The 25,214-nt window shown below is 43.7% G+C and overlaps 4 protein-coding genes across 6 annotated transcripts; 2 read left to right on the top strand and 2 right to left on the bottom strand.

Annotated features, from left to right (window-relative positions):
- The first annotated feature begins 1,482 nt into the window (after positions 1-1,482).
- adgrg1 (adhesion G protein-coupled receptor G1) lies at positions 1,483-12,025 on the top strand. 2 transcript variants are annotated; one of them, XM_085908214.1, is made up of 15 exons: positions 1,483-1,895; positions 6,108-6,171; positions 6,265-6,524; positions 7,027-7,213; positions 7,299-7,344; positions 7,566-7,656; positions 8,151-8,267; positions 8,346-8,462; positions 8,565-8,607; positions 8,960-9,066; positions 9,164-9,279; positions 9,368-9,627; positions 9,704-9,803; positions 9,881-10,155; positions 10,263-12,025. In XM_085908214.1, exons 2-15 carry the CDS (start codon positions 6,108-6,110, stop codon positions 10,412-10,414), a joined length of 1,935 nt encoding a protein of 644 aa, XP_085764340.1. In that variant the 5' UTR covers positions 1,483-1,895; the 3' UTR covers positions 10,415-12,025. The 2 variants fall into 2 exon arrangements, with proteins under 2 accessions (XP_085764340.1, XP_085764341.1); XM_085908215.1 differs by lacking the exons at positions 1,483-1,895; positions 6,108-6,171 and having other exon boundaries at positions 6,458-6,524; positions 6,938-7,213.
- A 924-nt stretch (positions 12,026-12,949) lies between these two features.
- On the top strand, positions 12,950-18,883 carry slc7a6 (solute carrier family 7 member 6). Its single transcript, XM_085906788.1, has 10 exons — positions 12,950-13,061; positions 14,311-14,805; positions 15,164-15,289; positions 15,359-15,503; positions 15,560-15,683; positions 15,767-15,870; positions 15,941-16,037; positions 16,152-16,301; positions 16,378-16,561; positions 17,423-18,883. Exons 2-10 carry the CDS (start codon positions 14,355-14,357, stop codon positions 17,488-17,490), a joined length of 1,449 nt encoding a protein of 482 aa, XP_085762914.1. The 5' UTR covers positions 12,950-13,061; positions 14,311-14,354; the 3' UTR covers positions 17,491-18,883.
- On the bottom strand, positions 18,694-20,962 carry slc7a6os (solute carrier family 7 member 6 opposite strand). Of its 2 annotated transcripts, none has more exons than XM_085906790.1 (5): positions 20,692-20,962; positions 19,745-20,095; positions 19,454-19,669; positions 19,247-19,382; positions 18,694-19,151 (listed from the first exon to the last, which is right to left on the bottom strand). In XM_085906790.1, exons 1-5 carry the CDS (start codon positions 20,878-20,880, stop codon positions 18,994-18,996), a joined length of 1,050 nt encoding a protein of 349 aa, XP_085762916.1. In that variant the 5' UTR covers positions 20,881-20,962; the 3' UTR covers positions 18,694-18,993. The 2 variants fall into 2 exon arrangements, with proteins under 2 accessions (XP_085762916.1, XP_085762915.1); XM_085906789.1 differs by having other exon boundaries at positions 19,454-19,672; positions 20,692-20,960.
- A 326-nt stretch (positions 20,963-21,288) lies between these two features.
- Positions 21,289-25,002, bottom strand: tdp1 (tyrosyl-DNA phosphodiesterase 1). Its single transcript, XM_085906787.1, has 16 exons — positions 24,810-25,002; positions 24,080-24,666; positions 23,969-24,012; positions 23,843-23,898; positions 23,672-23,768; positions 23,536-23,570; positions 23,366-23,458; positions 23,116-23,286; positions 22,719-22,797; positions 22,470-22,646; positions 22,334-22,382; positions 22,190-22,256; positions 22,004-22,111; positions 21,836-21,938; positions 21,634-21,739; positions 21,289-21,501 (listed from the first exon to the last, which is right to left on the bottom strand). The coding sequence occupies exons 2-16, from the start codon at positions 24,648-24,650 to the stop codon at positions 21,428-21,430; spliced, it is 1,830 nt and encodes a 609-aa protein (XP_085762913.1). The 5' UTR covers positions 24,651-24,666; positions 24,810-25,002; the 3' UTR covers positions 21,289-21,427.
- Between the last annotated feature and the right edge of the window lie 212 nt (positions 25,003-25,214).

Below are 25,214 nucleotides of genomic sequence, written 5' to 3'. Positions count from 1 at the left end.
TAGAACTGTATTTTTCACTTCCGTCTGCGATATTTTTACGTATCGTGTGATGACTCACTGTAGATCTTGAAATGACTTTAATTACGATTACTATCGTTGTCACTTGTCTTTCAATTATTTTATTTTTTTCCGTAGAATTATTTTCAAAACTATGTCCTACTTTTTGTGCATTTGTTTCTTTGCACAGTAGCAATGAGCGCACGCGACCACACGTTTCATGGCTCTTATGCATATTTGGGCCTCAAATGGCACATGTGGTTTTGAAGTGCTCACATTTTCTTCCTTTAGTGGTCCCTGTTACAAAAGGACCAAGTACCACACGAGATGTGGGTACAATTTAAAAATAAAACATTGATTTTGACTTCCTGTCTGCCCATCGCTATAGCAACAACATATTACAGTGCTAATAATGTTTATCTACCAAGCCACTCAGTTGTTTTAAAACAGTGTCCCAAAGTCTCCTGGGATAGGCTTCATGTCACCCTTGACCCCATTGAGGCCATGTGTTAATATGAGCGTGATTGCTAGTTGGTCTTAGCATGTTGACCAGTCAAGGCAGTCGACTGGGATATGCGCCAGCTCACCCGTGACCTTAAGCGCTATAAAAGATGGATCGTTGAAATGAGATCCGGGTGGGTTTGCAAAAACCTGGACGATCCAGAAGGCCGCTATCGGGGGCCAAGGTGAAAGCCGAGGAGATGTTTTTTAGTCCGTGCTGTGATTTGACTGGAGTTCAGTGAAGCATTGAGGGATAAGGGTACATGTTCATGTGAGCGAGGTGACGAAAAGGTCAGTGGGAAGAATGCGCACCTTGCTTTGCTGATGAGTCACCTATTAAGATCTGTGCCGCCATCACCAAGATAATGAGTTACGTCTTGTGGCAACCTCTGTCTTCTTACTTCCTTCTTTCTCATGCTTTTATTTGCACGTTCCCAACCGAAAGCGCAGTTGTTACTCCGACTTTGTACCTGCTGCTATCAGCCAGACGACGGTTGAGTGGTGAGGCGAATGGGGGGCGGGGGCCCAGATCCTGCTGCAGATGAGCCCACACCCACAAAAGCACACACCAGGTGTTTCTTTCGTTTTTTGTTTTTTTTTAAACTTATGTAGTTGAAGGACTTGATATTATCAAACATGTCCCAGATTACAGGCACCTCACACATTCCGACATTACAAAGTGTTGTGAACAAGTAAACAAAATGTTGATTCTCTATTGTGGTGTCACTAAGTCCTGATGGGTCATAAAGTCAATTGTAATGTAATAAACACACTATGTGCTTCCAAATTATAACCAATGCAATTCTCGCCTCTATATAAAATAGCATTATATATTAAAAAAAAACGTTTACAAGAGACAACAGCACAGTCAAATGGCAACCGGTTATGGTAGCTCTTATTGTGACAGTCAAACCGGAATCTCTTGTATGAATCTCTTAAACACTACAAAGAGCGACTCCACCTCGAGACCTCGCCGCGCACTGTCTGACAAAACTGACGCCGACCACGGTGCACATATGAGCGACTTACCTTACCGTGCCCACTCGGTCCTGTCGTGACACTTCCGATTCCATAAAACGTCTTCAATATTCAGCACAGTATTTTTTTTTTTTATATATATTTTGTGACTGAGAACAACAGGTGGATACGAGTCGAGTCTTTCCCAATTTCTCCCGTAAACCTGCTTTGGCTTGTTGGATGGACTGAATCATTGTCGGAGCTGCAAGAGTGCCACAATCCAAGCCGGTAGTACGGCCTCCTTTTTTAGGATCATTTTGAACCGACTTTCAGAACCGAGTTTTCTTTTTGGGGGGAACTTGAAGCCGTTATTTTTTCTCTGATTTTACGTGCCTAAAATCCTTGGAGTCTATTGACTGCTTACTAAAGAACTGCCGCAGGTATGTTTTATTCTTTCTGCGACATTTTTACATTTTCTTATGGTAAATCTGTTATGTTGTTGTTGTTGCTGCTGCGTTGGGATTATATTCAAAAACATTTCAAGAATTCTTCTTGAATTCTTGAATCTTGAATTATATTACGTTTTCTAAAGATGAAAAGGAAGGTTAGTGGTGGGGTTTCCAAACTGAGGATGGAAGCAGTAGACAGCCCCAACATTTTGGTTTTTATTTGTATATATCAGTAGTTTAAACTCTAAATCTACTCCAAACGGTGTCTATCCCAAATTATTATGTCATTTCAACCTTATTTAACAACTTTGTATGATTTCTAAGAAATGCACTCTGGGAAATACAAGAACATTGGCTTTGCAACTCATATTACATGCTTTTAAAAGTTTTGGGAAACCCAAAATTGCCATAAATAACAGTGTTGTGACAATAAAAGCTCATTTTCACCTTTATTTAACCTGGGTATAGATGAAAAGGAAGGCACTTGACTTTCATGGTGCGGTTTCCTCACAGCAATCAAAGGTTTTCACTCGCACTGAAGGTGTAAAATGTCCGCTTCTTTAAAGCCACAAAAGAAGTGTTAGCTACTGAAATTGCATCAACAAGGGGTGCTAAAACAAGATAAGAATACACAAGAATTAACTTAAAATATGACCCACACATTTTAACTTATGGTGCACCTAAGTGGGGTGCACATAAGTGGTGCGCAGGTGCACTGACAATAAAAAAAAAAAATGGACCCGATTCCAAGAGGAAGCGAGAGATGAGGTGCGCCTTGTTTCTGAACACACTGAAATGCTAATAATCCAACCAACGTGTGACTCAGTCCTTTGTGTTGACTTAATTTTGCATAATGAGGAATAGAAAGCCCCCCCGTGGCAATTTAAACCGCCTGACCTCGCCCCCAAGGTGACAGCAGAGGGTATGTGTGTCTGTGTGATGAAGTCCATTCATTTGTGCCATTTATTGATTTATTCGCAGCCCTGACAGAACCGTCCGCCGTGTTCCACCTGCTCCTCCAATTTCCTTAGCCTACATCAAGACACATGGAGCATCTCCATGGTGATAGCAAGAATGTGACGTGCACACAGACACATGCACACGCTTGCATAGCCTAGGGAGCATTCTTTTTTTTTTTTTTTTTGCAGGGGCTTCACTTTGAGCCTTTTTTTTTCTTACATGGACTCTTTCATGTGTTGCGGGTCCCCACAGCTGAACTCAGGATTTGAGCGCTGCCGTTTCCGACCCACAAATGTAACACGTCTCGAGGCTTGCGTTGCCGGCGCAACAAAGGCTTCATCTTATCTTGCAACATTGTTGCACGGTGCACATTTCTCACAGTGCGATAAAAGAAATTTGTAGACCAACGTCATACTTTGGCTCCGTGTGAACAGGCAGGTGCGCGGGTATTATTGAAATAAAGCATTCGGGAAAAAAAATAACTGGCATTGTGTATGCAAGTGGTGTTTGGAAAAAAATCAATGGGTAAGCGCCTACAGTATTGACAGTGTATCGACATGGTGTTTCCATACATCCTAAAGAAATGTAAATTCAATTGTAAGCTTAAAACAAGGTTCAAAATGACCTGCTTAATTTGTCCAAATTGGGATATGATTTGGGGAATCTTCTGCAGAAATTCAAATTAATGACACCAAATAACAACATTGGAGAGTTTTTGCATTTTTTTGTGGGTCAGGAACAGATTAATGGCATTTCCATTCATTTCATGGGAAAGGATGATTTGAGATGCAGGTGCTTTGAGTTATGAGCATGGGCACGGGACAAACTAAACTTATAAGTCAAAACCGCCGCACAATACAATGAAAGCACATCATTGTTGTTTGCTCTGTTCCAAGCTACGGCGTCCGACAATGAAGGGTGAGCCGGGTGCGTGGGTGTTTTTTTCACTCGCCTTTCAAACAATCCGAAGTGGCCGGTGACCTTTGAGCCTCGTTCACGCAAGCTGTCAGCGCGGCTCAGTGGCGACGAGACAACAAAGAGCAGCTATTGTGCTTCCGTGCTCATGCGCTGAGAATACGGAGCGATGCAGACGGGCCGGGATGTCAATGCGAACGTGTCTCAGTCTCTTCTCGGCTCACGTATGTGTGCTGTGCCGGCCAGGAAATGGAGATCCAAGTCATGCCACAAGGAAATTCTCAGGCGATGACAACACGGCAATCATGTCCCGATTCGTTTCTTTAATGTCATTCATAAAAGGGAAAAAAATCACATTTCCGTAAAAACAGGCAAAAGTGAAAATTTGTCATTCGTGTTGTACATTTAATATGCTCATGTAAAAAAAAATGTAAAGCATCTTTGAATGACCTGGCCCTTTTGTATTTGTTGTTTTAAAACTCAATTGTAGTTCACAAGGTTTTCAATTCAAATGGTTTTGTCTTCCTCTGCTGTTTCCCGTGACACACTTGTCACAAAAAGGAGAACGCCCGCGGTGTTCCACGGCGTGACTCATACTCGAGCTGAATATGATGCCGCGAGGGCCAAAACAATTTTTACTGGAAAACACCTTCTGATTGACGTAAAGGTCAGAGGTGCACGTCTCGTCACACTTGAACACTCGCTTGTTTCGGAATGAATGTAAAAATGCAGACTATTTCGTTTTCTGTAGCCACGCATGAGCTGGGAAGTGAAAGCAGAGAGGGGGGGCGGAATTCTTTGCCTCAAAGGGGGCACGAACAATAGTGTGCGTAATCCTTGTAGCAGTGTATGGACATGTTAAATAAGATCCTGTAACTTGATGAATTTGATATTTGGGGGTAAATCTTTCAAACAATGTATCTTATTTTAACACCATTTTTTTTTGTCTTAAAGTTTGACATTGCATTGGAAACAGTTTCCACATTTTTTGTTGAAATAAAAATGCAGATGATTTTTTTTTTCCTTCCGCGTTGAAGAATCGTGACATTGTCCAAAATATTTGTTTATTATTCTGGCCATTTTTCATGCAAGCCGACTCACGCTTCGGGGCAAGTTGTTGCGAGAGATTTTCACACATCCACACACCCTTTTTCCTGTGTGTTGCATATGAAGACAGTAGAGCGTTGTGCCGCAGGGGACATTGCCGGCTGTGTGCTTTGGGTGGACTGACCCCCACGTGCTGCTTCATCAATCGCTACTTTAGACAAGCTTCATCCTCATCGGGGCTCGCGAGAATGGAGGAAGACGCCGGCGTGAGTCATCCATCACCTGGAGACTGAACGATCGGAAAAAAAAATCATGTTTGTTTGTGAGGACATGGGAACCAATCCTCCCTTAATGAACTGAAGCGGTCCACAGAAACATAACAGAAAGTTTCACCTTTTGATCCTCTCCAAAATTAAAGTTCGAAAACCTAGTATCAGACTCAGACTTGGATTTTAACACCATCTCATTTAAAACAATTAGCATTCCTTGGACTTGAGTTTTCCGTTTATCAGGTATGTATGTCAAGATAAGTGTGACTGCGGTTGCAGCGGTTCCTGTTTTGTGATGTCAAACCGGTGGTTTTGTTTGCGCTTCTAAAATTCATCACGTGCGTGCGTCTTCAGCAGCTTGGCGGGCCGGCCGCACCGCAGACTTTTCGTTCTGTCTAAAATGTGACTTGGCGCACCACAAGGCAGTCTGTGATGGAGCAATGGAAGGGAAGTGTGCTTGGTCATTTTCACATGACATTAAATGTGCTTTTTTTTTTTTTTAGGTTTTTTTTTGTTTGCTATTATTCCTCCAAAAATAAAATCTTTCATATTTTATTAGATTCGGGTTTTCGGTTTCACTCTTCCCGCTTCATTCTGGAGCTCTGTCCAATTTGTTCCATTCCAGTACTTCCCTAAACGGCCCGCGTCCGTCCCGTCACTCTTATGGGTAGAGAAACATAAATCTGCCAGGGGGGGTTAAAAATAAAAAGGAAATCGTTGGAGCGTGTGTGTTCAAGTGGAAGAGTGTTTCCATTGATAAGCAGCTATTCCTCGATAGCCCCCCCCCCAACGTCATGACAAAACGCAGACCTCGCGATAAGAATCGTATCGTTGTAAAAACGTTATTCCGTCGAAGCTGTGCAGCCTCGAGATAAAGACGAGCTGTTTGAGAGTAGCTGTAGAAGGAGTTCAGATTCTTTGTCGTCCTATGTCGCTCGGGAGCTTTATTTCTTGCCCCATTTGACATTTCTCTCTTTTTTTTTTTTTTTTTTTTTTTTCCCTTGTTACACAGATGGAAGGTCAAATTGCCAAGGGTGTGGCGGCATTGTCCATCTTCATCTTTCTCCTCTCTAAAGGTAAGACAACATTTTCCACGATGGTCCAGAGTACTTCTGCCTCCTCTTTTGTTGAATGCGAACTCTGACATCGATCGTCATGTCTCCACGTAGTATCGTGCGACCGAGATCTCCACTTTTGCGGCATCTGGCGGCACGCCCAACGTGAGCTGAGCCTAAGCTTCGACATCCTGCCCGGCTGCGGTCAAATCAGCATCGCGGCCGACGAGAGCTCCCTGAATGTCCGCGGGCAAATCGCGGCGCAGTGCCAGCGCACCGGCACGCACCGGCTGGACCGCCAGGCGCTCGACAATGACGGGGAGACTCACTTTTGTTTGTACTGGGAGCCGCTGCAGGATCAGTTGAAGTTACAGGTGAGGAACGGGAGCGGCTGGCGGTGACTCGATTTTAGCAGGCACAGATGGAAAGATTATTATTTCAATTGACTTACTTTCTCCATAAGATTGTACAATTCAAATATATGCATTCTTTTTTTTTTCTTTTCTCCTTAATTGATTTAAGTGTATGTTATGAATAAAAAAAAAATCAATATGAACCAGTTATAGATTTTGTTCAAATAGTATCATAAAAATGTAAAATATAATTTTGTATTAGATTAAAAATGTAAAAAGCGATTCAAAGAACTATCATGTGCACATATTGTTGAAAACTGCTGAGCTCATCGATCTGGATTTGTTTTCTGTCATTGCGTGCAAGTGAAGTGGTCACATGACTCATTCCACAATGTTTTGTTTTGTTTCACAATTAACATATTGTCTGTCATCAGTAACCACATGCAGAGGCCTCATCAAAAGATGCAAACCACACGAAGCCTGAAAAATGGATGTTGACTCACAAGAGGTTGTTGTTGCCAAGGTGGGAGAGAGGAACTTCACCCTTTGCTGGCCCAGCGGCATGCCCGACGACTGTTGCACGTACCTGTCGTACGGCTCCAACGCGCCCGAGGCCGCCTACGGCATCGCGGACGGGATGATCGAGAATGACATCGCCACTCGTAAAACGCTGACGGCCTACACGTTTAACGGCAGCGCTGTCAAATGCGGTGAGATGCGGCGGCCGCTTTTTCTTTGTCAATCAACGTGCAAACTATTTGAATAAAACCTTACTTTTTTTTGGTGTTTTTATAGCCACCTTCTGTCCCAAGCGGAGCCATGGAGGCGCCCAAGTCAGCATGTAATTTCCTCCCTCCATTTCCTTTTCGTGTGCCTTCACATTTTAAGTATCATGGCAGCTGTTTTACGTGCAAAACATTTGGCTGTATGATTTGTCTTTTATAGGTGTACATTTGGAAGCCCGTGTAACAAAAAATATCAAAAATAACTTGGCCACCTTTGGGAAATGACAGTGTGCAGCTAAAATGACAGTGTTGCGTGCCGATGTGTTTATATGCACAGGACCGACCAGACTGCCGTGGAGCCTCTCTGTTCCCTCAGCTCGGAGCTGGAGCTCAAGGATGACTTCAGAGGCATTGATATCAACTCATCTGTGAGTCACACACGCAAAAAAGTCAACTAAGCATTCGACGGAATTGTGAATGTGACGAGAAGAAGGGTGTTTGATCTCAATATGCACTATAGTGCCACTATTACACGGCCTGCCCTTCTGTGCTATAGCGCCCCCTGGTGATGCAGATGCAATTAGCAGCAAGTTAGCCTTATGATGGATTTTATAGTAAATGGAAGCTGACTTTTTGTACCAAATTTGTGTCAGCCTCTAGTCTTAAATGGGATATGGAAAATAATGAGAATGGGTGGATTTAGTATGTTTGTTTTATATCAGAGAAAAGTAGAATTTATGAACAACTAAGAAACAAATTGGTCATGATATTTTGAAAAAAAAAAAAAAATTTGCGATCTTTATTTTCTTTATTTTTTATACTTGATTAGTAACTACTATATTAAAATTAATGTTTTAATTATTTTCATTTTGTTTCATTTGTTAAATGAATTACTAAATCGTATGTACTTATTGTTTCCCAGCATGTGGAAGGCATGACCCCAGAGCCCACCATCCACCTCCCACCAGCTTTGAAGCGAGCTGCAAAGAACAACAGTAGAGTTGTCTACACCTTCTTCAAAAACAACTCCATGTTCCAGGTGAGGCCCGGTGATAAGATCCCACCGTAAAATGTACACATTAACATGGGGCTGCTGTGGAATGTGCGCGTCTTTCAGGTGGATCACGAGGAGGTACGGGTTCTTGATGACGTGGTGGAAATCTCCATTGAGAACCAAGTCATCCAGAACCTGGCTGAGCCAATCAGGATTGGCTTCCATCATGACGCCATCCCTGTAGGTTTGCCACACAATAAGAAACATAGTGTCAATAAAACTGCCTACTTGCATCTTAATAAAAATAATAAAAGCTTCCCCCCCCTCCCCACTTCATTCCAGAAAGCACATTCAAGGACGTGCGTCTCATGGGACACTAGGAAAGGTGGGAGAATCTTTTTCACTCCATTTGCTGTATTTCCTCACATGCTGGTTGACTTCTGAAGTGCCACAAAATTCACTCTTAATATTTTGACATTGTGTTCTTCATTAAAAATACAAAACTCAATTTGGCCATATATTGTTTTTGTGGCGAGGCAAAAGCGGTTTGATGTCATGCAGTAATCCCAAAAATGTGCAAAAAAATACATTATAGTGTAATATATTGTACAAATAAATAGAGCAAACGAATGTTTCTTCTCCACCATTTTCGGAAATACTGTGTGTCTTTTACTGATTGCGTCCTCTTGAATGATGCAGGAGAAAGACTCAAATGTGCTTTCTGTGTGTGCGTGTAGATCCGATGAAGGTGAAATGGTCGGTGGAGGGTTGCAAGACTCATCAGAGAGGAGCGAAGCACACCGAATGCCTCTGCGACCACCTGACCTACTTCACAGTGCTAGTGGTGAGACGTTTGCATTTACGTACTGTTTGCATAATATCCAAATATGCTGTAGGGCTTACTTGGAGTACTTAGAGATCCGTCTGCTTGTCTCCAACAGCAACTGGAGCCTCGTCCGGTGCGCCACCTGCTGGCTCTGACTGCCATTTCGTCTCTGGGCTGCATCGTGTCTTTCATCAGTGGCATTGCTCTCATCGTCTTCCTCTGCAGGAGAAGGTCACTTTTTTATAATGGGGCGTTAAAAGTGGTGTGTGAGAAAGAATGACAAATTCTGATTCCACCCTACCCTCCATACCTCCAACAGGCGAGCTAAAGATCCAGCCACACCCATCCACCTGGGCCTGGCCGTGTCCCTCACCTTCCTCCACCTGCTCTTCTTCTTCACCGGCGTCCTGGCCAATGTGGGAGGCCAGGACCTGTGTGTCCTGATGGGTGCCGGCCTTCACTATGCCCTACTCAGCACCTTCTCCTGGATGGGCATCGAAGTGTTCCACACCTTCTGGATGGTCTACATGGTCTTCAGACCCTCCCCGAGCCTCTGCGTGTGGAACCTGCTCGGCTTCGGTGAGTGTGTTTGCGTTCACTTGTCTCAAAGGCATCTCGAGTGATAGCTTTTAACTCTTGAGTAATCTCATTTTAGTTCTGCCTGCCGTTCCCATCGTTATCCTGGTCGCAGTCGGCGACATCTACGGCCTGAGGCAGGTGGCGTCGATCAAAGACGAAGGCAACCCGTACTTGATGTAAGCCTTCATTCATAAATCTTTTTTTTGTCCTTTGTGATCTCATCAATAGTTTATTTCCTCGGTTGTGTTTCCAGGTGCTGGATGAAGGTCAACCCCAAGTCGTTGCTGGCTCAACACCTCACCAACAGCACGGTGCTGGCCGCGCTGGTGTCGGCAGGCCTGCTGATGCTCTTCCTGGTCTACCGAGAGATTCGCACCCGGGACGAATGGCGAAAGAACCAAGTGGCCTTTCTCAGCATCTGGGGCCTCAGCTGTCTCTACGGCACCACCTGGGCTCTCGCCTTTCTAGAATTCGGACCGTTCTCAGACTTTATCATGTTCCTCTCCTGCATCCTCAATTCTTTCCAAGGTATTTGACAAAAGTGTCGTTGTGAGCGTTTCTTGTTTATATGAGACCCAGATTTTGTTCTTTAGTAATCATCACACTTTTCCTCCATCCTGGCATGTTCTGTGCAGGCTTCCTGCTGATGTTGAGGTTTTTCATGCTGGAGTGGATGCGCAAGCACGCGGTGAGGATCAAAGAGTCGCCTGCCAAGGTGTGTCACATGCCTACGTCGCCGTCCACCATCAGTCAGGAACCTCTGGAGCCACTTTGTTCCAGTTCTTGATGCCTCCTTTGCTACAAAATCGACACTCAGGTAAAATAATGCCTTCACACCGGCCCGGAGCCTGGATCGAACCTTTTCTTGAACATCTAGACTGGCTCTAGTTGTAGTTTATGTACTCTTAAGCTGGAAACTCATTTTTAAGCTTTATTTCCAGACAGATGAAGGTTTACTGCACTGATTTTTCCTCTTGATTATTTGGTGAATTAGAAACTATTTCTGCTTTGAACACTTAGCTAAGCTTTGATTTTTTTTTTTTTTTTTTAATTGTGTACAGTTTTGAAGTAGCACTTTAGATGTTCTGTTTTTTATGACATCCTTGTGTGGGAAATGCTGTTTTTTTCAGTTGTCTGTCAACAAACGCTTATTGGCCAACAAAGGGTATCTATTTTTAAAAAAATTCGCCCAAAATACAAACATGTTTTTCTATTTTCTTTGTTTTTTAATAACACAGTTTGGAGATACTCCACCTGTTCTCATGTTGTAAAAAAAATACTATTGTATTCCCTCTCATAGTGGCTGGAGATGATATTTACATAACTGCCGTTTGAAATTTGGTTTCTTTGCGAAAACTATTCCCAGGTCCTAATGAATTGCTTTTTTATTTTTTTTTTCCCCCCCAAATGGAATCTTTCAGCATATTTTGCGAAATCAGCCCCTAAAAGCAGTTTCACTTTGTCACGTGATATTTACAAGGCAAGCCTGAAAGGTTTCGTTGGAAATGCTCATTTTGACCAAACTCAAAAACATGCCCAGAATTGCTCCTTCCATTGCTTAAGGGTGGAGGATGGAAACTCGTTTGATGTCACCCCCACTTCCAATTTGTGTTCACATTTTTGAACTATAATGTGTAAAACAACATTATGTAATACTGTGAAGGTAATTACGGACGGTCTGTTGTTGCCCTTCACTGCAGGTTTGTATTTGAATACAACAAAGGCCACTTTGAGCAAATACGGGTTGTTAACATTGCTGTTAAAAGGCAGATAAATGATATGAATTATGACATCATTATCAATCATTATTATGATAGCACAAAATGCAGGTTACTGTTTTGAAAGAATGATGATCATGCCCCTAAATGGAGCAAAGACTTAAGAGTACATGTTGTTCACATATCCAAACAAGAGTTTCTCGTGACACGTTGTAAAACAGAAAGAGCTCATTATAATCATCTGCTTTGAATTAAACTTCTTGTTGACTTTGTTTTCTTTGACACAGCCAAAATGTGAGTTTAGTCAGTTTTGGTCGGAAATTGTCGTGGACAAGAAAGAACATGAGTAAGCCGAGCAGAAGACATTTTTGTTTTGTACATTTTGAAAGTATTTCTCATTTTAACTTGTTAATTATAAACCGTGACATAAAGTCTTGTTCGGTCTTGTAAAATTGACACAATGAAGTGGTATGTTTTTGAGTCAAATCCTGATTTCACATTCAAATTCATGTGATCCACCAACAAACCAAGTGTTTTCTTAGTTACTGTGACATATGCACTTTTGTTTCTGTATCCTCCACTGTATCGTATGGTTGTTGTGTATATATATATTTTTTGGGGGGGCTGTTAGCGGATGTTCAGTGAACTGAGTCTAAAAAATAAATAATTTTGATGATAAATATGTGACATTTGACACAATTCTTTTTCACCCAAAAAAAAAAAAAAAACATTGATATTGCTTCCTGGAATTGTCACTGACTTTGCTGACTTGACAGCAACCTCTGAGCGAACTTAAGTATGTGTTATTTTTACCCTCTGCTTTATCAACATTGTCAACATGCTGTGATAAAACAAACCCCTAACTTCAGGAGTATACGCAAGATGGCTGCCAAGGCCTGAATGTGACCTGAAGAGGAACTTTGAATGCACAAACTTGATAAGTGGATGCCAGCACAATCTTTTGCACCGCCTGTGACACTTAGCACCAGCGTCAGAAATACTATGACCGCCAACATTTGGCACCCTTGACCATTGCAGGACCACTCTAATTATTTGCTTTTTCTTTACATGGTAGGAACACCTATTTTTAGGCAATATATCCATTTGGAAGGTCAGTAAACATATTTTTTTTAAATATGCAGATGTGAAGAGAATATATTTGTAATATAAGTGTCCTATTGACAGGGCCATTATTTTAGCCGTCTAGCTTTTAATAGTTTATTTTATTTTGGGGGAGTGGGTAAATTTAATCAAAAGTATTTCATGATCATGAAACAAATTAAAATTTTCTAAACATAATTATATTTCATTTGCGCTGTACAACTTTTATTTAATACATTAAAATTATTTAATATAATTTAAAAAATATATCGTTTATTGTCTTTTTTTTATCAAATAGCAACGTAAATTGCCAATTGTTCAATATCAGTCGCTCCTGCCCCATTAGGCATTTAAAATAAGCCTTCTACTAGCCAAACCTACTTGATTTCATACTGCTCTGCATTAAATGTAAAAGAAAACTGAGGAATAAAAAGTGCAGGCGCTGTATATATCGGTTTGGTTCGAAATAAAAAGCACGTAAAAATGTCTTTGCCGTAGTTTCGCAACGATACATAATGACGTCACCGTGCCGCGGCAGCCCAGTTGTCTCCAGGTGCCGGTGGTGATGCACTGTGGACGCTGGCTCCCGGACTTCAGTTGGAGAAGGATACTCAGGTACTACTGGGACACAAACACGAAGGTTTTATTTATTTTTTCAAACAAACACTCACACACAGGGTTCGTTTTGGGTACATTTTCTGAGGTGAATAGCAATTGACTGCTTTTAATGAGGGGACAAAAGTGAGAAGTCAGCCTTTCCTTGACTATGTCAATTTTATCGTGGTAACTCCGGACGTCTATTGGGCTCGGAAAACATTAATTACAAAATAAAACATTGTTTTAGTTGTCTTATCTATTTAGACGCCACCTCTGTTGTCCTTCTTGGCCTTATTTTGAAAGTCAGTAGTGGCAATGAACCTGTAGTTAACGCTAACTTTGCTTTTCCTGATGTTTTTTTAAAAAAAAAAGACGCCGGCTTTTGGTCAAGATTTTCTTTTGTCGAGTTTATTTTTAAGAACAAATACAAACATGTTATTGATGATAAAATTTTAAAAAATCTTGTTGATCGACTGTCTCAAATCGTCACTGAGAATAAACTCACGTCAAAACTGTCTGCATCATCAGAAAAGCGCTTCATATTGCCTAATATAATGGGAAAACATGGGGAATGTGATCAAACATATTTAGCTTTTTCTTTCATTTCCTTGTCATAGATAGAAAATAGTTAATTTTGCGACGTAGCTCCTGTTTCCTGAAGCCGTGGCTCCTCCTACATGGAGCCAGTGTTATACTTTTGTCTTAAGAGTTGTCATTAATAGGCCTAAATGTTGTGTACTAACTTAAAATAAGTGTATGATTTTCATCAAACATATAAAATGAACTGATTTTAAAACATTGAGGGACAACCTATCAGTTTCCTTGATTTTTTTTTCTTCTATAGATGACATTGTTTCAAATGATTGCATATTTTTTAAATGATCTACTGTTTATAATTAAACATTTTTTGAATGAAGCAATACTAACACATTTAAAAAAGAAAAAAGGCTTGCCATATTTCATCAGGACAAAGAAGAGCATAGGTCCATGGGCCACAGTATTTGTCTTGATCTGACACAAGTTCATTACTCAATGTGCGTGTGTCGCCTTTTTGCGAGCATTACGCAACTGGTGTGACCTCCACTTGCTTCTTGTCACATCCGTGTGACTAATGAGGTTCCACTTAACAGAGGCATAGTCCTTTACCGGCACAATGACTACGGTGGGAGCACAACTTAATTATAGACCATGTAGGATAGAATTGAAACCTGTCACATCACATAAAAAGACTCTGTACTCTCCTTGCTATCATCCAATTTCCTCGCAGAGGTTTCTAGTGCTGAACCTCAGCTCACTCCGGCCGGTGCCGACATGCGGGACCAGGAAGCCTCCAACGGCGCCCCCAAGGAAAGCATGCAGCTGAAGAAGGAGATCTCCCTCCTGAACGGCGTCAGCCTCATCGTGGGCAACATGATCGGCTCGGGCATCTTTGTGTCGCCCAAGGGCGTGCTCTTCTACAGCGCCTCCTACGGGTTGTCGCTGGTCATCTGGGCGGCGGGCGGCTTGTTCTCGGTGGTGGGCGCCCTGTGCTACGCCGAGTTGGGCACCACCATCTCCAAGTCAGGGGCGTCGTACGCGTACATCCTGGAGTCCTTTGGCGGCTTCTTGGCCTTCGTGCGGCTGTGGACCAGCCTGCTGATCATCGAGCCCACCAGCCAAGCCGTCATCGCCATCACCTTCGCCAACTACCTGGTGCAGCCGCTCTTCCCTACGTGCGAGCCGCCCTACGTCGCCTCGCGCCTCATCGCCGCAGCGTGCATATGTACGTGTGATGTCGAGTCAAACGTTTTTTTTTTTTTTTAACAATAATATGTTCTATGCGCCCTCGCCGGTGCAAAACACGGAATTCCTATCAGGCACCAAAATGCACAAATTTTTGTCCATCTCAAATGGCTGCCATTTTGCCTTGGACACTGAATGGCCGCTCCCTGAGATGAATCAAAACAGTTGGCTTTTTTGATGAAATTCATACCCCACGAGAGAAATATTAATCATAATATTGCGAGTGGGGGAAGCATAGAACGTACTATTTAAAGAAAATCCTTGACTAGACTTCTCGAAAAATAGCGATGACTTCGTCAACTCAAGTTTGTGTATGCTTGCGTGCTTTGTCTCCTCAGGCCTCCTCACCTTTATCAACTCGGCGTACGTGAAGTGGGGCACCCGTGTGCAGGACGTGTTCACCTACGCCAAGGTGGCCGCCCTCATTGTCATCATCATCACGGGCATCACCAAGTTGTGCCAAGGTTAGACAACAAAAATTGAAAGTGAAAAAGTAGAAAATAGGCCTGTATATACGTATTTGTCTCGGGCAGGTTACACGGCCAACTTCGACTCGTCCTTCCAAGGTTCCTCCACAGACGCCGGCGACATCGCCCTGGCGCTCTATTCGGCGCTCTTCTCCTACTCAGGCTGGGACACGCTCAACTTTGTCACCGAGGAGATCAAAAACCCTGAAAGGTTGTCTGCCTTCCCTCTTTCCTCAGCGGCGTGCCTCTCATCGGCTCTTTTTGCAGGAACCTCCCCCTGGCCATCGCTATCTCCATGCCCATCGTCACCATCATCTACATCCTCACCAACGTGGCCTACTACGCCGTGCTGGACATGAGCGCTATACTAGCAAGCGACGCCGTGGCCGTGGTAAGGCAAAATTGAGCGCCATCTGCCGCGCCGATCTTAGCCGACCCGATTTAAATGCGAAGGCATCTCGGTTGCGTGTTGAGACGTTTGCAGATCACACGTTAGGCGTGATGAGCTGGACCATCCCCATCGCCGTGGCGCTGTCCTGCTACGGCGGCCTCAACGCCTCCATCATCGCCGCATCCAGGTGGCGCGCCGTTCAACGCCATTTTCTGTGTCCTGTTTGCCGTGGTGGTTACGTTTGTGTGTGCGTGCAGGTTATTTTTTGTGGGTTCCCGTGAAGGTCACCTTCCCGACGCCCTGTCCATGATCCACACGCAGAGATTCACGCCCATCCCCGCTCTCATCTTCAACGTAAGCGCAACTCCTTTCAACGTTCAATTTCTAGCCATGTGGCTTTCAGATCAAAAGATGAATACGAGACGAAATTTCAAAACGTTTCGAACGCGAGATATTTGGTGTTTCCAGTGCGTGATGTCGCTGATCTACTTGACGGTGGAGGACGTCTTCCAACTCATCAACTACTACAGCTTCAGCTACTGGTTCTTCATGGGTTTGTCCATCGCGGGTCAGATCTACCTGAGGTGGAAAGAACCGCAACGACACCGACCGCTCAAAGTAAAGCGCCGTGACGTTCCGGCTTCCGTCGAGGTTCAAGACGACCGCGCTCACGTTTTGTTTGTGTCTCCCGCAGCTCAGCCTGTTGTACCCGCTGGTGTTCTGCGTGTGCGCCGTGTTCCTGGTAGCCGTTCCGCTCTACAGCGACACGCTTAATTCCCTCATCGGCATCGCCATCGCCTTGTCGGGGGTGCCGGTCTACTTCCTGGGCGTCTACCTGCCCGAGTCGAAACGCCCGCCCATCATTACCAAGCTGCTACGTGAGTTACCCCGTCACGTTCCGCCGGGCTCTCGTTACGGTGGCCCAGTTAGATAGCAACGAACGTTCGTAACAAACGTTGAAAAACAGCAATGGGTAAATAGGTCGAAGAAATTCAAAGTGGCATTTGTTAAAAAGGGTTGCCCGATTAGCAACTGGTTTCAGGACTACACTGATTAACCACCACAGTTTAAAAGGCCTCTGCTACCTGTGGAACTTTTTGTACTCAGTCCAAATGCTGCCAGTCTCTTCAGTACCAGTGTTGTTAGTTTGCAGTTTGCTGTTTTCCGAAGTCATTGAAATACGACTTAGGCAGTTATGCCATGTGGCTGACAATTTGAATTTTTTTGTTTGCTGTTTGATTATTCATTTTTAGGCTTTGGTAAAATGTCTGTCGTTAGCTCCTGGCTAAATAACACGCCAATGTGGGAATCCAACCGATTTCCAATTGCATTTCAAAATTGAACCGATCAAGAGATGAGTAAAAGCATACGTTTCCATCTTAAATTATTTTGAGGGCAGAGCTTTAAACAAATTCTTATTCTTTCAAGTTTTTGCACAAAAAGTTCCATAGGGATTTTCTAATGTCACTTTAAATGCATGATGAGAATCACATGAGATTCCAGCCATTGGAGTTTTTTTTTTTTTATACACTATATTAAAATTATTTATATTATTTCATTCATTATTTTGACCCAATTCAATTTTCATCACATTTACCCTTTCTCCGAAATCCTGTTACTGGCCGTGGGCTTGAAATAAACAACAATAATACGTATATATATTTTTTAATCCAAGTCAAATTGTCCTATTGATCAATGGTACGTGTTTGAAGTCATTGATATGTGGCTTGTATGTGCAGGTTCTCTAACTCACTGCACTCAGTACACGTGCTTCTGCGTCCTCACCGAGTCGGACAAGAGCGAGTAGAAAATCCACCAGCGCCGCCACAACAGATTTATGGTAAACAACCCTTTCTGACTTTTTGGTTGTTTTTGTTTGCACATTGTGTCTTCTGTGGAGTCAAGCGGGAAAAATGCACTTACTTTTCTTGATCATTTGCCTCTTAAGCCAACGACTTGCCTTGCCTGGTGGCTTGTGTTCATCATCCTATGTCAATGTTCTTGTCGCATGACTGCCTCAGGGACCCGGGGTAACTGGTTTCAGGATTCAGTCAGGTTAATTCTAAAGGTGCCTGTAAGGCAGGGGTCACCAACTCCGATCCTCAAGGGTTCCTAATCCAGCCTGTTTTAGGTGTAGCCCCTACGACAAGACTCGAGGACCGGACTTGGTGACCCCTTCTGTAATGCAACGTGTCAAAATACAATAGGAACTGCTGGGCAAAGAAACAACTCTGATGTATTATATTGTTTAATCATATTGTTTAATAATGATAATATATAAAGATTGTTGCTGTCCAACTAAAAGCATGTAATGCCCTTTTTTTTTTTACCAGATTTTTTTTCCAGTGGCTTTCAAATTTTAAAAAAATCGAATTATAATGTACATGTTTTTTGTTCATTTGCTTTGTTATGAATGAAAACAAAGAAAAAAAACTATTAACAGCATCTTACTTTGTCTAATACATGTCACAAAATTGATGATTTTTTTGTTGTTGGACAGTGACAAATACAGTATGAGCATTTTTTTTAATGAAATGTTTTACTTTTAAAGTCTGCAACTTATTACCAAAATATATTTCTTGCATAATTTGCATTGCTGGCCTCAGTATATGGCCCACTCATCTTTGGTCCATTGGAAGAGAACTTACTACACGATAAAATATCATTCCAGAGAAATTCATGCCATGATTTATTTATTACACTTATTAAAGAGAACTTGATCTTGTCTTGTTGTACATTAGGATGTCTGTCAAACTTGTTTTTCATTGCAGGCCACATCATAGTTTTGGTTTCCAACAAAAGGGCTGTTATGACTGAAAATCTAAATTTATAATCATTTGATATAATATACGGTGTATGCGTTGCCAGTGTATTATATTGCTTTGTGTATTTGTAATATGTGTAAAAATGTATTCTATCTGTGAAATATAATTAATTAGTATAATATACATAATTAGTGAGTTATTTTAAAGGATGAATGGTAAATCACCGAAAAAGCTGCAACATCATGGAGTGCTTTTAACATTTATTTCAAATCTGTTATACACATATTTACAAATTGAAATCCAACAAGCATTCTTTCTGTTGTAACACGCTCAACTTCAACAAACAAAAAATGTGGTCCGAAATTGACGAGGCCTCAAATTACCGGTCTCGCAACACAACACAACCGACCGCAAGCTTTCACAGTATACAAAACACTCTAGACACGTACGCAAATGAACGCACCGCACGCTAACAGCACAAAGCATACCGTAAAACACGCACGCACAAGTGTACTTAATAAAAAATAGAAAGGACATATTCGGATTCAGTCTGAATCGTATTTGTCTGTGTCGTCATCGTTGAGGTCCCGCTGGTGGTCTTGGTGGTGAGTGAGCTGCTGCAGCAGATCTCTCTGATAGCATTGCCAGCTCCTGCGGTACACCGAATTCTCCCCTTCCTCCTCGTCATCCTCATCCCATTGATCTGCAACGCAATGTAAACCGGACGGTCAGCGGCCATGGGATCGACAAAATCGGGGCAAACACTTTGATGGCGAGGTGACAAAAGATGAGACGTACGTCCGTAGCGTTCCTCTCTGTCGCTGTCGTCGTCGTCGCTCTCATCTTCGGGGTAGTCGTTCCTCCAGTTGCCTTCCTCGTTCTCATCATCCTCGTCCTCGTACTCCTCCACCTCGCCGGCTTCCTCCTCGGGAACCTGATGACGGCTTATTCCTTACTCTGGACTTTAGGACGTGTCGTCCTTTTTGACATACGCATGACGCATACCAGTGGAGTGTCGTCTGCGTAGGCCCTGACGGACAGGATGTCGAGGATCCACCCCGGCGTGACGGTTTCCTGGTAGTAGAGGTCGTAGACGTAGTCGCCTTCGTCGTCCCCCTCGCTGCCGTCGTGTGGCCGACCTCGCTGCTGCTGTTGGTCGCGGATGCAGAGGCGCTCCCGTAGCATCTTGGTGTTGTTGCACAAGATCACGTCAGGGTCTGACTGCTGCATGGAAAAGCAAGTTGAACCATTTCAAAGGTCTTGGCTTGTTGTGCATCCAAAATGTCTTCCTCTCACCTTGCTGAGGGATTTGTCCTGCTCCGGGAGATCTTCATGCAAGAGATCAACCACCTGGACCTCCCCGAGGCCCAAACACTTATCCCGTTTGCGGGCATCTTTACCCTCCTCTTGATCTTCCTCCTCCACGGCGGCGCCATCGCCTGCCTGGCGTCTCTGCGTGGGCAAGGCGAGGCCGCCTGCAGTGCGGTGGCTGGAGAGGATCCGGTAACGCTCCTCGCGCCGGATGCCCAATTTAGCGCTGCGGAGGTCGCCGAAGATGCGGTGTGAGCTGTTAGCGGATGGCCGCAGGGCATGCGCCACGCGGGGTCGGGCCAGGGCCTGACGGACCTCCGTCTGTACGGGGGCATCCTGACAAGAGTAAAAGACTTTTATGTCTTTACTTTTACATTTTTTCAGTATTTATAGTCTTTTGGGGAAAATATAAATATATATCCTAAAGATGCTGGCCACATCTAACCCTTAAATAAGTTACATCCTTAGTTAAAAGGATCATTCTGTTATACTCCTGAAATGGAATTAATATGATAAAAATCACTATTTGGTTCCGTTTTTGAGTTTTACAAAATGAGGAAAAAAATACCTGGCACTTTATCTTATGATGGTGATATTTCAAGTATATCTGCGTATTGAAAATATTTTAACGTACTCGGTGGTCTCAATACATGATAGGTCACAAGTCATATATAGTCTTCGTACAGTGACGTCATTGAGGTGACGTCAAAGTTCCTGGCTAACTGCTACAAGCAAAGCTAATGAATGCTCAAACTAGCGGCGCGTCAGGTTAGAGAGCTACCGCACATTAAGTGCGCCAATTAGCTTACCGACACGTTAAGGGGACAAAAGCCGCGTTAGTGGAGTCGAACGTGGTCTTTTAGCATCTTTCTTGACGTCGTGTTGACGCTAGCCGGGTACGAGTTGGCTCGCCGTCACCGCGGCCATCTTACCTGTGTCGCTACCGTGGCCACGAGTTTGAACACTGACTTCTCCACGTCGGCCTCGCCAGGCTCCGGTGCCGTGTCGCCCGGAGCCTGGTTCGTCTCCGGTCGAATGCGCTTGCAAGCGAGCAACAAGGCGTCCGCGGGGTCGGTGCCCCGCTTTCTCTTGACGCGCAGAATGGTAGCGTTGGGCTCCATGTTTGTTTGTCCCTTACGTGCGTGCGTGAGTGCTTTGCTTGGGCTGGTTGGCTCCGGCTGGGTTTGTTCTCTTTGACGTCACGTGCTACAAAAGAGGAGGCAGCTCCGCCGACCACAAGGAGGCGCAAGTTTGCAGTGGTGCGCTACAAGGTTTGTGATATTAATTCATCTATCTTTGATTCTAACGTCCTCCTTCTTATCTTTCTCATTTTTCCTTCCTTAAGTTGAAAAAGTCTACCGAGCTCACCTTGTCTGCATAAACATGTAAGTAGTTTCAATTTCTTGACAAAACAACCTAAAAATTGCACTAAATAATTTCCTCATTCAGCCATTCACACAAACAGAAATAATTTGAATTTGATGTTTATAAACGTTTATCACTTATATAATTCAGAATGTAAGCAACAAACCAATGAAGGCGGATGTCATGTGATGAACTAACATTTTATTGTCCACGATACAAAAACAAGAAAATGGCATATAACCAGAAATGTGACAGTGTCAAGAACTAATTTAATGATAAGAAAAAAATTAATTGTGCAGTTCTTTAGGAGGGAACCCAAACGTTGCCATGTGTGTCTGGAGCCTGGCTGTATGGAATGTTCCAGATCCAAGGTTGATCTGTGGATAAAGAAAAAAAAAAAGAACATTACCAATTCATTTCAAGACACCTCCTCTTGCCCAAAAATCAACTGTGATAGGCTAATGAGTATCGCCGCAATCGAAATTGGATGGATGAACTGGCTGAATGACCTTTCGAGGTGTAGCGTGTCGGAGGTAGATCAAATGGCACTGGGAAACCGGAGGATGATGACGAGACGGGAAACGGGTTTTTCCGAACTGGGAACGTTTTCATGTTCTGCAAAAAGAGGACAGTTACTCTCTCGCATTCAAAATAAAGCACTTTAGCATTAGCATTATAGTACGTATCGAATGTGTGCGTGTGTTATCTCACAAAGGCTGAGGGCACGTAGAGGATCCCGAGCTCATAAGATCGAACCATCACCTGTGTGTTGTTCTTCTCCAGAGCCCCCCATGCCGCTTTGGACAGGTTGGCACTGTAATAATAATAATTATTATTATTCAATGTGAACCACATCCATGTGAACAAAGACACACCAACCTGGTGACAAGAAACCACGCGAGCTGAGTAAAATCAGGTGACGCCCTCATGTACGTTTTGATATGGGGCATGGCGTGAGTCCGCCCGGTTGAATCCGCTTGCCATCGGCTACACGTACACACAAAAGCACAAAATTATTACCCCGTTATTTACATTGGCGTAATGAATTCATGTTCGAGAACATACTGAAAGTAGGAGTGTAGCCAGAGTTGCTTCTGCGCCGTTTGGATGCTGTAGGGTAGCGAGCCCCCGGCTTGTAAACAAGACGAGACTCGATGAACACCTCAAATAAAAGCGATCTCGAAATAAATGCTTCAAAATAAATCTCACCAGGATAACCTTCTAAACTCGTCCTGACGTCTTCCACTGATGGATACAACTGAAAAGGGAAGTGAGGGTCTATTATTAGAGGGCAGGCCTTTATTTGAGTACACTCAGAGCAAAAGTTGGGATGTTGGGGAAGTACCAAATGAACAGGCGGATTGGGCCGTAGAGCCGATTTGCCCACTGTGGTGAGGGTGCGCTGGAACTCCCCCGCCAGCCACTTGGTCTTGTCCACCCCCATGGAACCGATGCTGGAGAACTGGCCCACCACAGGCCAGCGTTCTTCGTCGGGGATGCATTTGGTGTGCTCGTAAAGCAACTGCAAACCGGAGAGACGTTGATGGCAATAATCGAATTGAACACCATGTTATGTTTGGTTTGGTTTTGTTACCTTCCTGAGCCTCAGGTGGCCCCAGCGCTCCATGTCTGGCCCTACGTATCTGCCAGGAGTGGAGCCCACCAGATACACCCTGACAAAATACAAACCATAGACTCAATAAGACATGAAGGGGTTTGAGGGCTCACTGATTCATAATTAATTGACATCATCTCTATTTTTTTATGGGAATAGGCAGAGAAGTCAACTCTGGTTTGATCAGGGGGAAGGACAGTTTTTTTAGGATGAAATCACCATGAATCAGAAATTTGCTTAATGATCGTGAAGATGGTGGACCTTGGGAAATTCAACAAGCACATTGTGATTGATCAAAGTGTTTGTCACGTTAAATTAACTACAAAAAGAGAAAACTTTTAAATTTAGATGTAGAGGTAATCATGTCAAGACGTGCCTGGTCTCCGAGAGGTCGTGCTCTTTGATCCGCTGGATCCATTCTTCCAGCTCGGGCGCCCGATAGGACGCCAAATATTCGAGAAGGTCCCTTTTGAAAAAAGTGGGCGACTCGCCACAAGTGTCGCTGCTGTCTTTTGGTAACCGTGGAAACAGAGGACTCATCCACATTCTGGCAGAAGATTGGGAAAGAAGGATTACCAATCACTCAGAAGTGAGTTCAAGTTCTAAAAGGATCAAAATGAACGCACCCCTGCGTCTTCTGGTACCAGTCGGCTCGGATGAGGTTGGAAGTGAGGATGATGACTCGGAAGCCCTCTTGGTACCACAGCAGCATCATCTTCCTGCAATGAATCAATCCACGAGCTAGAATCGACGGCCGTCATCCAAAAGGATCCTTGAAATAGTGACTCAGTCTTACGTGTGGTGTGTTCCAAAAGCGATGTCCAGCTTGGCCTGTCAGGCAAAAATATTCATATGACAAGGTGCCTCAGTGAATCATCGTCGACAAGAAATAAACCCAAAGTTTTAAATTGTGATGAAACAGTTCTTTCAACCTGGCAGAGACGAATATGAGGGAAGGGTTGAGCCTGCTGCACCAGCCGAGCCTTGGCCTCCCGCTTGTCCCCGTGGACTATCAGGACGGGGCGATCCCTGAAAGACAAAAGGGAAGAAAGTTTCACCTAAGCGTCACCATTTATTGATACCATTTTATGATGGAAACTCACCTGAACTCTGGAGGATACTGCTGAACCATCCAGGCGAGATCAAAACAGTAGTTGAACTGTGACAAACACGAGGTGAATCGTTAGCGTACTGATAAGAATGCATTTATTGGTAATTAGAAAGCTCACCTGAACGGACTCTTTTAGGGTGCCGAATAATGGCGAAAGAATGTCTGCAGAAAAAGAAAAAAAAACATTAATTATTGTGAAGTGGGATTGTAAGTTTTAGCCAAAACTCACCTCTGATGTGCAGCGCGCCGCTGTTGTACTTTTTGTCCAGGCCTGTCACCTTGTTGAGGTAGAACCGAAACATGTCGTCCAGGCAGGGAACGCTGGACTCAAAGAAGTCGTCGGGCTCGTCGATGTAGTAGACGCGTCCGTGGGGGCTTGGAGGGCGTTCGTTCACTACCTTCTTTCGTTTGGAACTCGGAACGGTCATAGCTGGTGGTGGGTTATTCTTCTTTGCATCACCACCATCATCATCATCACTGTCAGAGAGCGCCCAGCCAGAGCCGTCTGCCGCCTCCAGCTTCCTTTTCCCAGCTAAAGATGGAGATGACTCATACTTGACGGGATATGTCTGGTTCTTTGTAGCCTGCTGTCGAGCCTCAGAACCGACCACGAGCGCAGGGATAGGAGACGGTTCTGGTTTCACCTCTACATAGGTGATGTCTACTTTGGTTTCTACGGGGGAGGAGAGTGACCCGGGGTCGGATACTTGAGGGGGGTTGGACGACGACGGAGGAAGCTGATCGTCTTCGTCCTCGCTGCTGGAGACGCTCCACTTGCCGTGTTGACTGTCCTGGGACATATCTGTGCGCACTTAACTACAACCATAAACATATTGTTGGTTAATTCCTCGATCATATGAAATGCAATAACATTCTTGATATTTTACTATCATGAGGTAAGAGTGTAGATTGGGTGTTGGATTATCAATAAAATGACAAAGTATACGCATGTATTTTACCTCAAAGCCACGATGTTGATTTGGGGTTAATAATGTAGCGGAAGTAAGGATTTTAATGAAATAAACAATATTCCATGAGGGAAGAGCAGAAGGCAAAATAATGTTCAACAGAGATATATAGCCGGGTAGAAACTCAGAAATACAAAAAAGAGCGCACTTGCACCAAGAAAATAAGTCCGGGTAGAAACTCGTCCCAAATATTTCGTCTATGAAGTACCACTTACGTGAACTTAAAATGCCGACTTCAAATTTCGTCTTGTCTTTTGTCATAAATACCGTGTCGTAGGGCTAGTTTTCACTCACATTTAAATGTTTTCTCATATGGAAAAATCAATCTGTTAATAATGTCTGTGCTCAACGTTGCCTACATTTTCCAAAGGATTTTGCCCACCATTGCAGTACCAC

Source organism: Syngnathus leptorhynchus, chromosome 3, assembly GCF_054491065.1.
Source record: "Syngnathus leptorhynchus isolate UIUO chromosome 3, UIUO_Slep, whole genome shotgun sequence".
Taxonomy (NCBI): Eukaryota; Metazoa; Chordata; class Actinopteri; order Syngnathiformes; family Syngnathidae; genus Syngnathus; species Syngnathus leptorhynchus.
Note: the sequence above shows the minus strand (reverse complement) of the source record. Positions and strands in the feature narration are given on the sequence as shown.

Coding starts and splice junctions, on each gene's coding strand:
- adgrg1 (XM_085908214.1), top strand. CDS start 6,108: ATGGAAGGTCAAATTGCCAAGGGTGTGGCGGCATTGTCCATCTTCATC. Junction 7,214..7,298: donor CGGCAGCGCTGTCAAATGCG/GTGAGATGCGGC, acceptor GTGTTTTTATAG/CCACCTTCTGTCCCAAGCGG. Junction 9,280..9,367: donor GTCTTCCTCTGCAGGAGAAG/GTCACTTTTTTA, acceptor TACCTCCAACAG/GCGAGCTAAAGATCCAGCCA.
- slc7a6 (XM_085906788.1), top strand. CDS start 14,355: ATGCGGGACCAGGAAGCCTCCAACGGCGCCCCCAAGGAAAGCATGCAG. Junction 15,290..15,358: donor CATCACCAAGTTGTGCCAAG/GTTAGACAACAA, acceptor TGTCTCGGGCAG/GTTACACGGCCAACTTCGAC. Junction 15,871..15,940: donor TCCATCATCGCCGCATCCAG/GTGGCGCGCCGT, acceptor GTGTGCGTGCAG/GTTATTTTTTGTGGGTTCCC.
- slc7a6os (XM_085906789.1), bottom strand. CDS start 20,880: ATGGAGCCCAACGCTACCATTCTGCGCGTCAAGAGAAAGCGGGGCACC. Junction 20,096..20,691: donor TGGCCACGGTAGCGACACAG/GTAAGATGGCCG, acceptor TACTCTTGTCAG/GATGCCCCCGTACAGACGGA. Junction 19,383..19,453: donor ACGCAGACGACACTCCACTG/GTATGCGTCATG, acceptor AGCCGTCATCAG/GTTCCCGAGGAGGAAGCCGG.
- tdp1 (XM_085906787.1), bottom strand. CDS start 24,650: ATGTCCCAGGACAGTCAACACGGCAAGTGGAGCGTCTCCAGCAGCGAG. Junction 21,939..22,003: donor GCGTGGTTTCTTGTCACCAG/GTTGGTGTGTCT, acceptor TTATTATTACAG/TGCCAACCTGTCCAAAGCGG. Junction 21,740..21,835: donor TCTACGTGCCCTCAGCCTTT/GTGAGATAACAC, acceptor CTCTTTTTGCAG/AACATGAAAACGTTCCCAGT.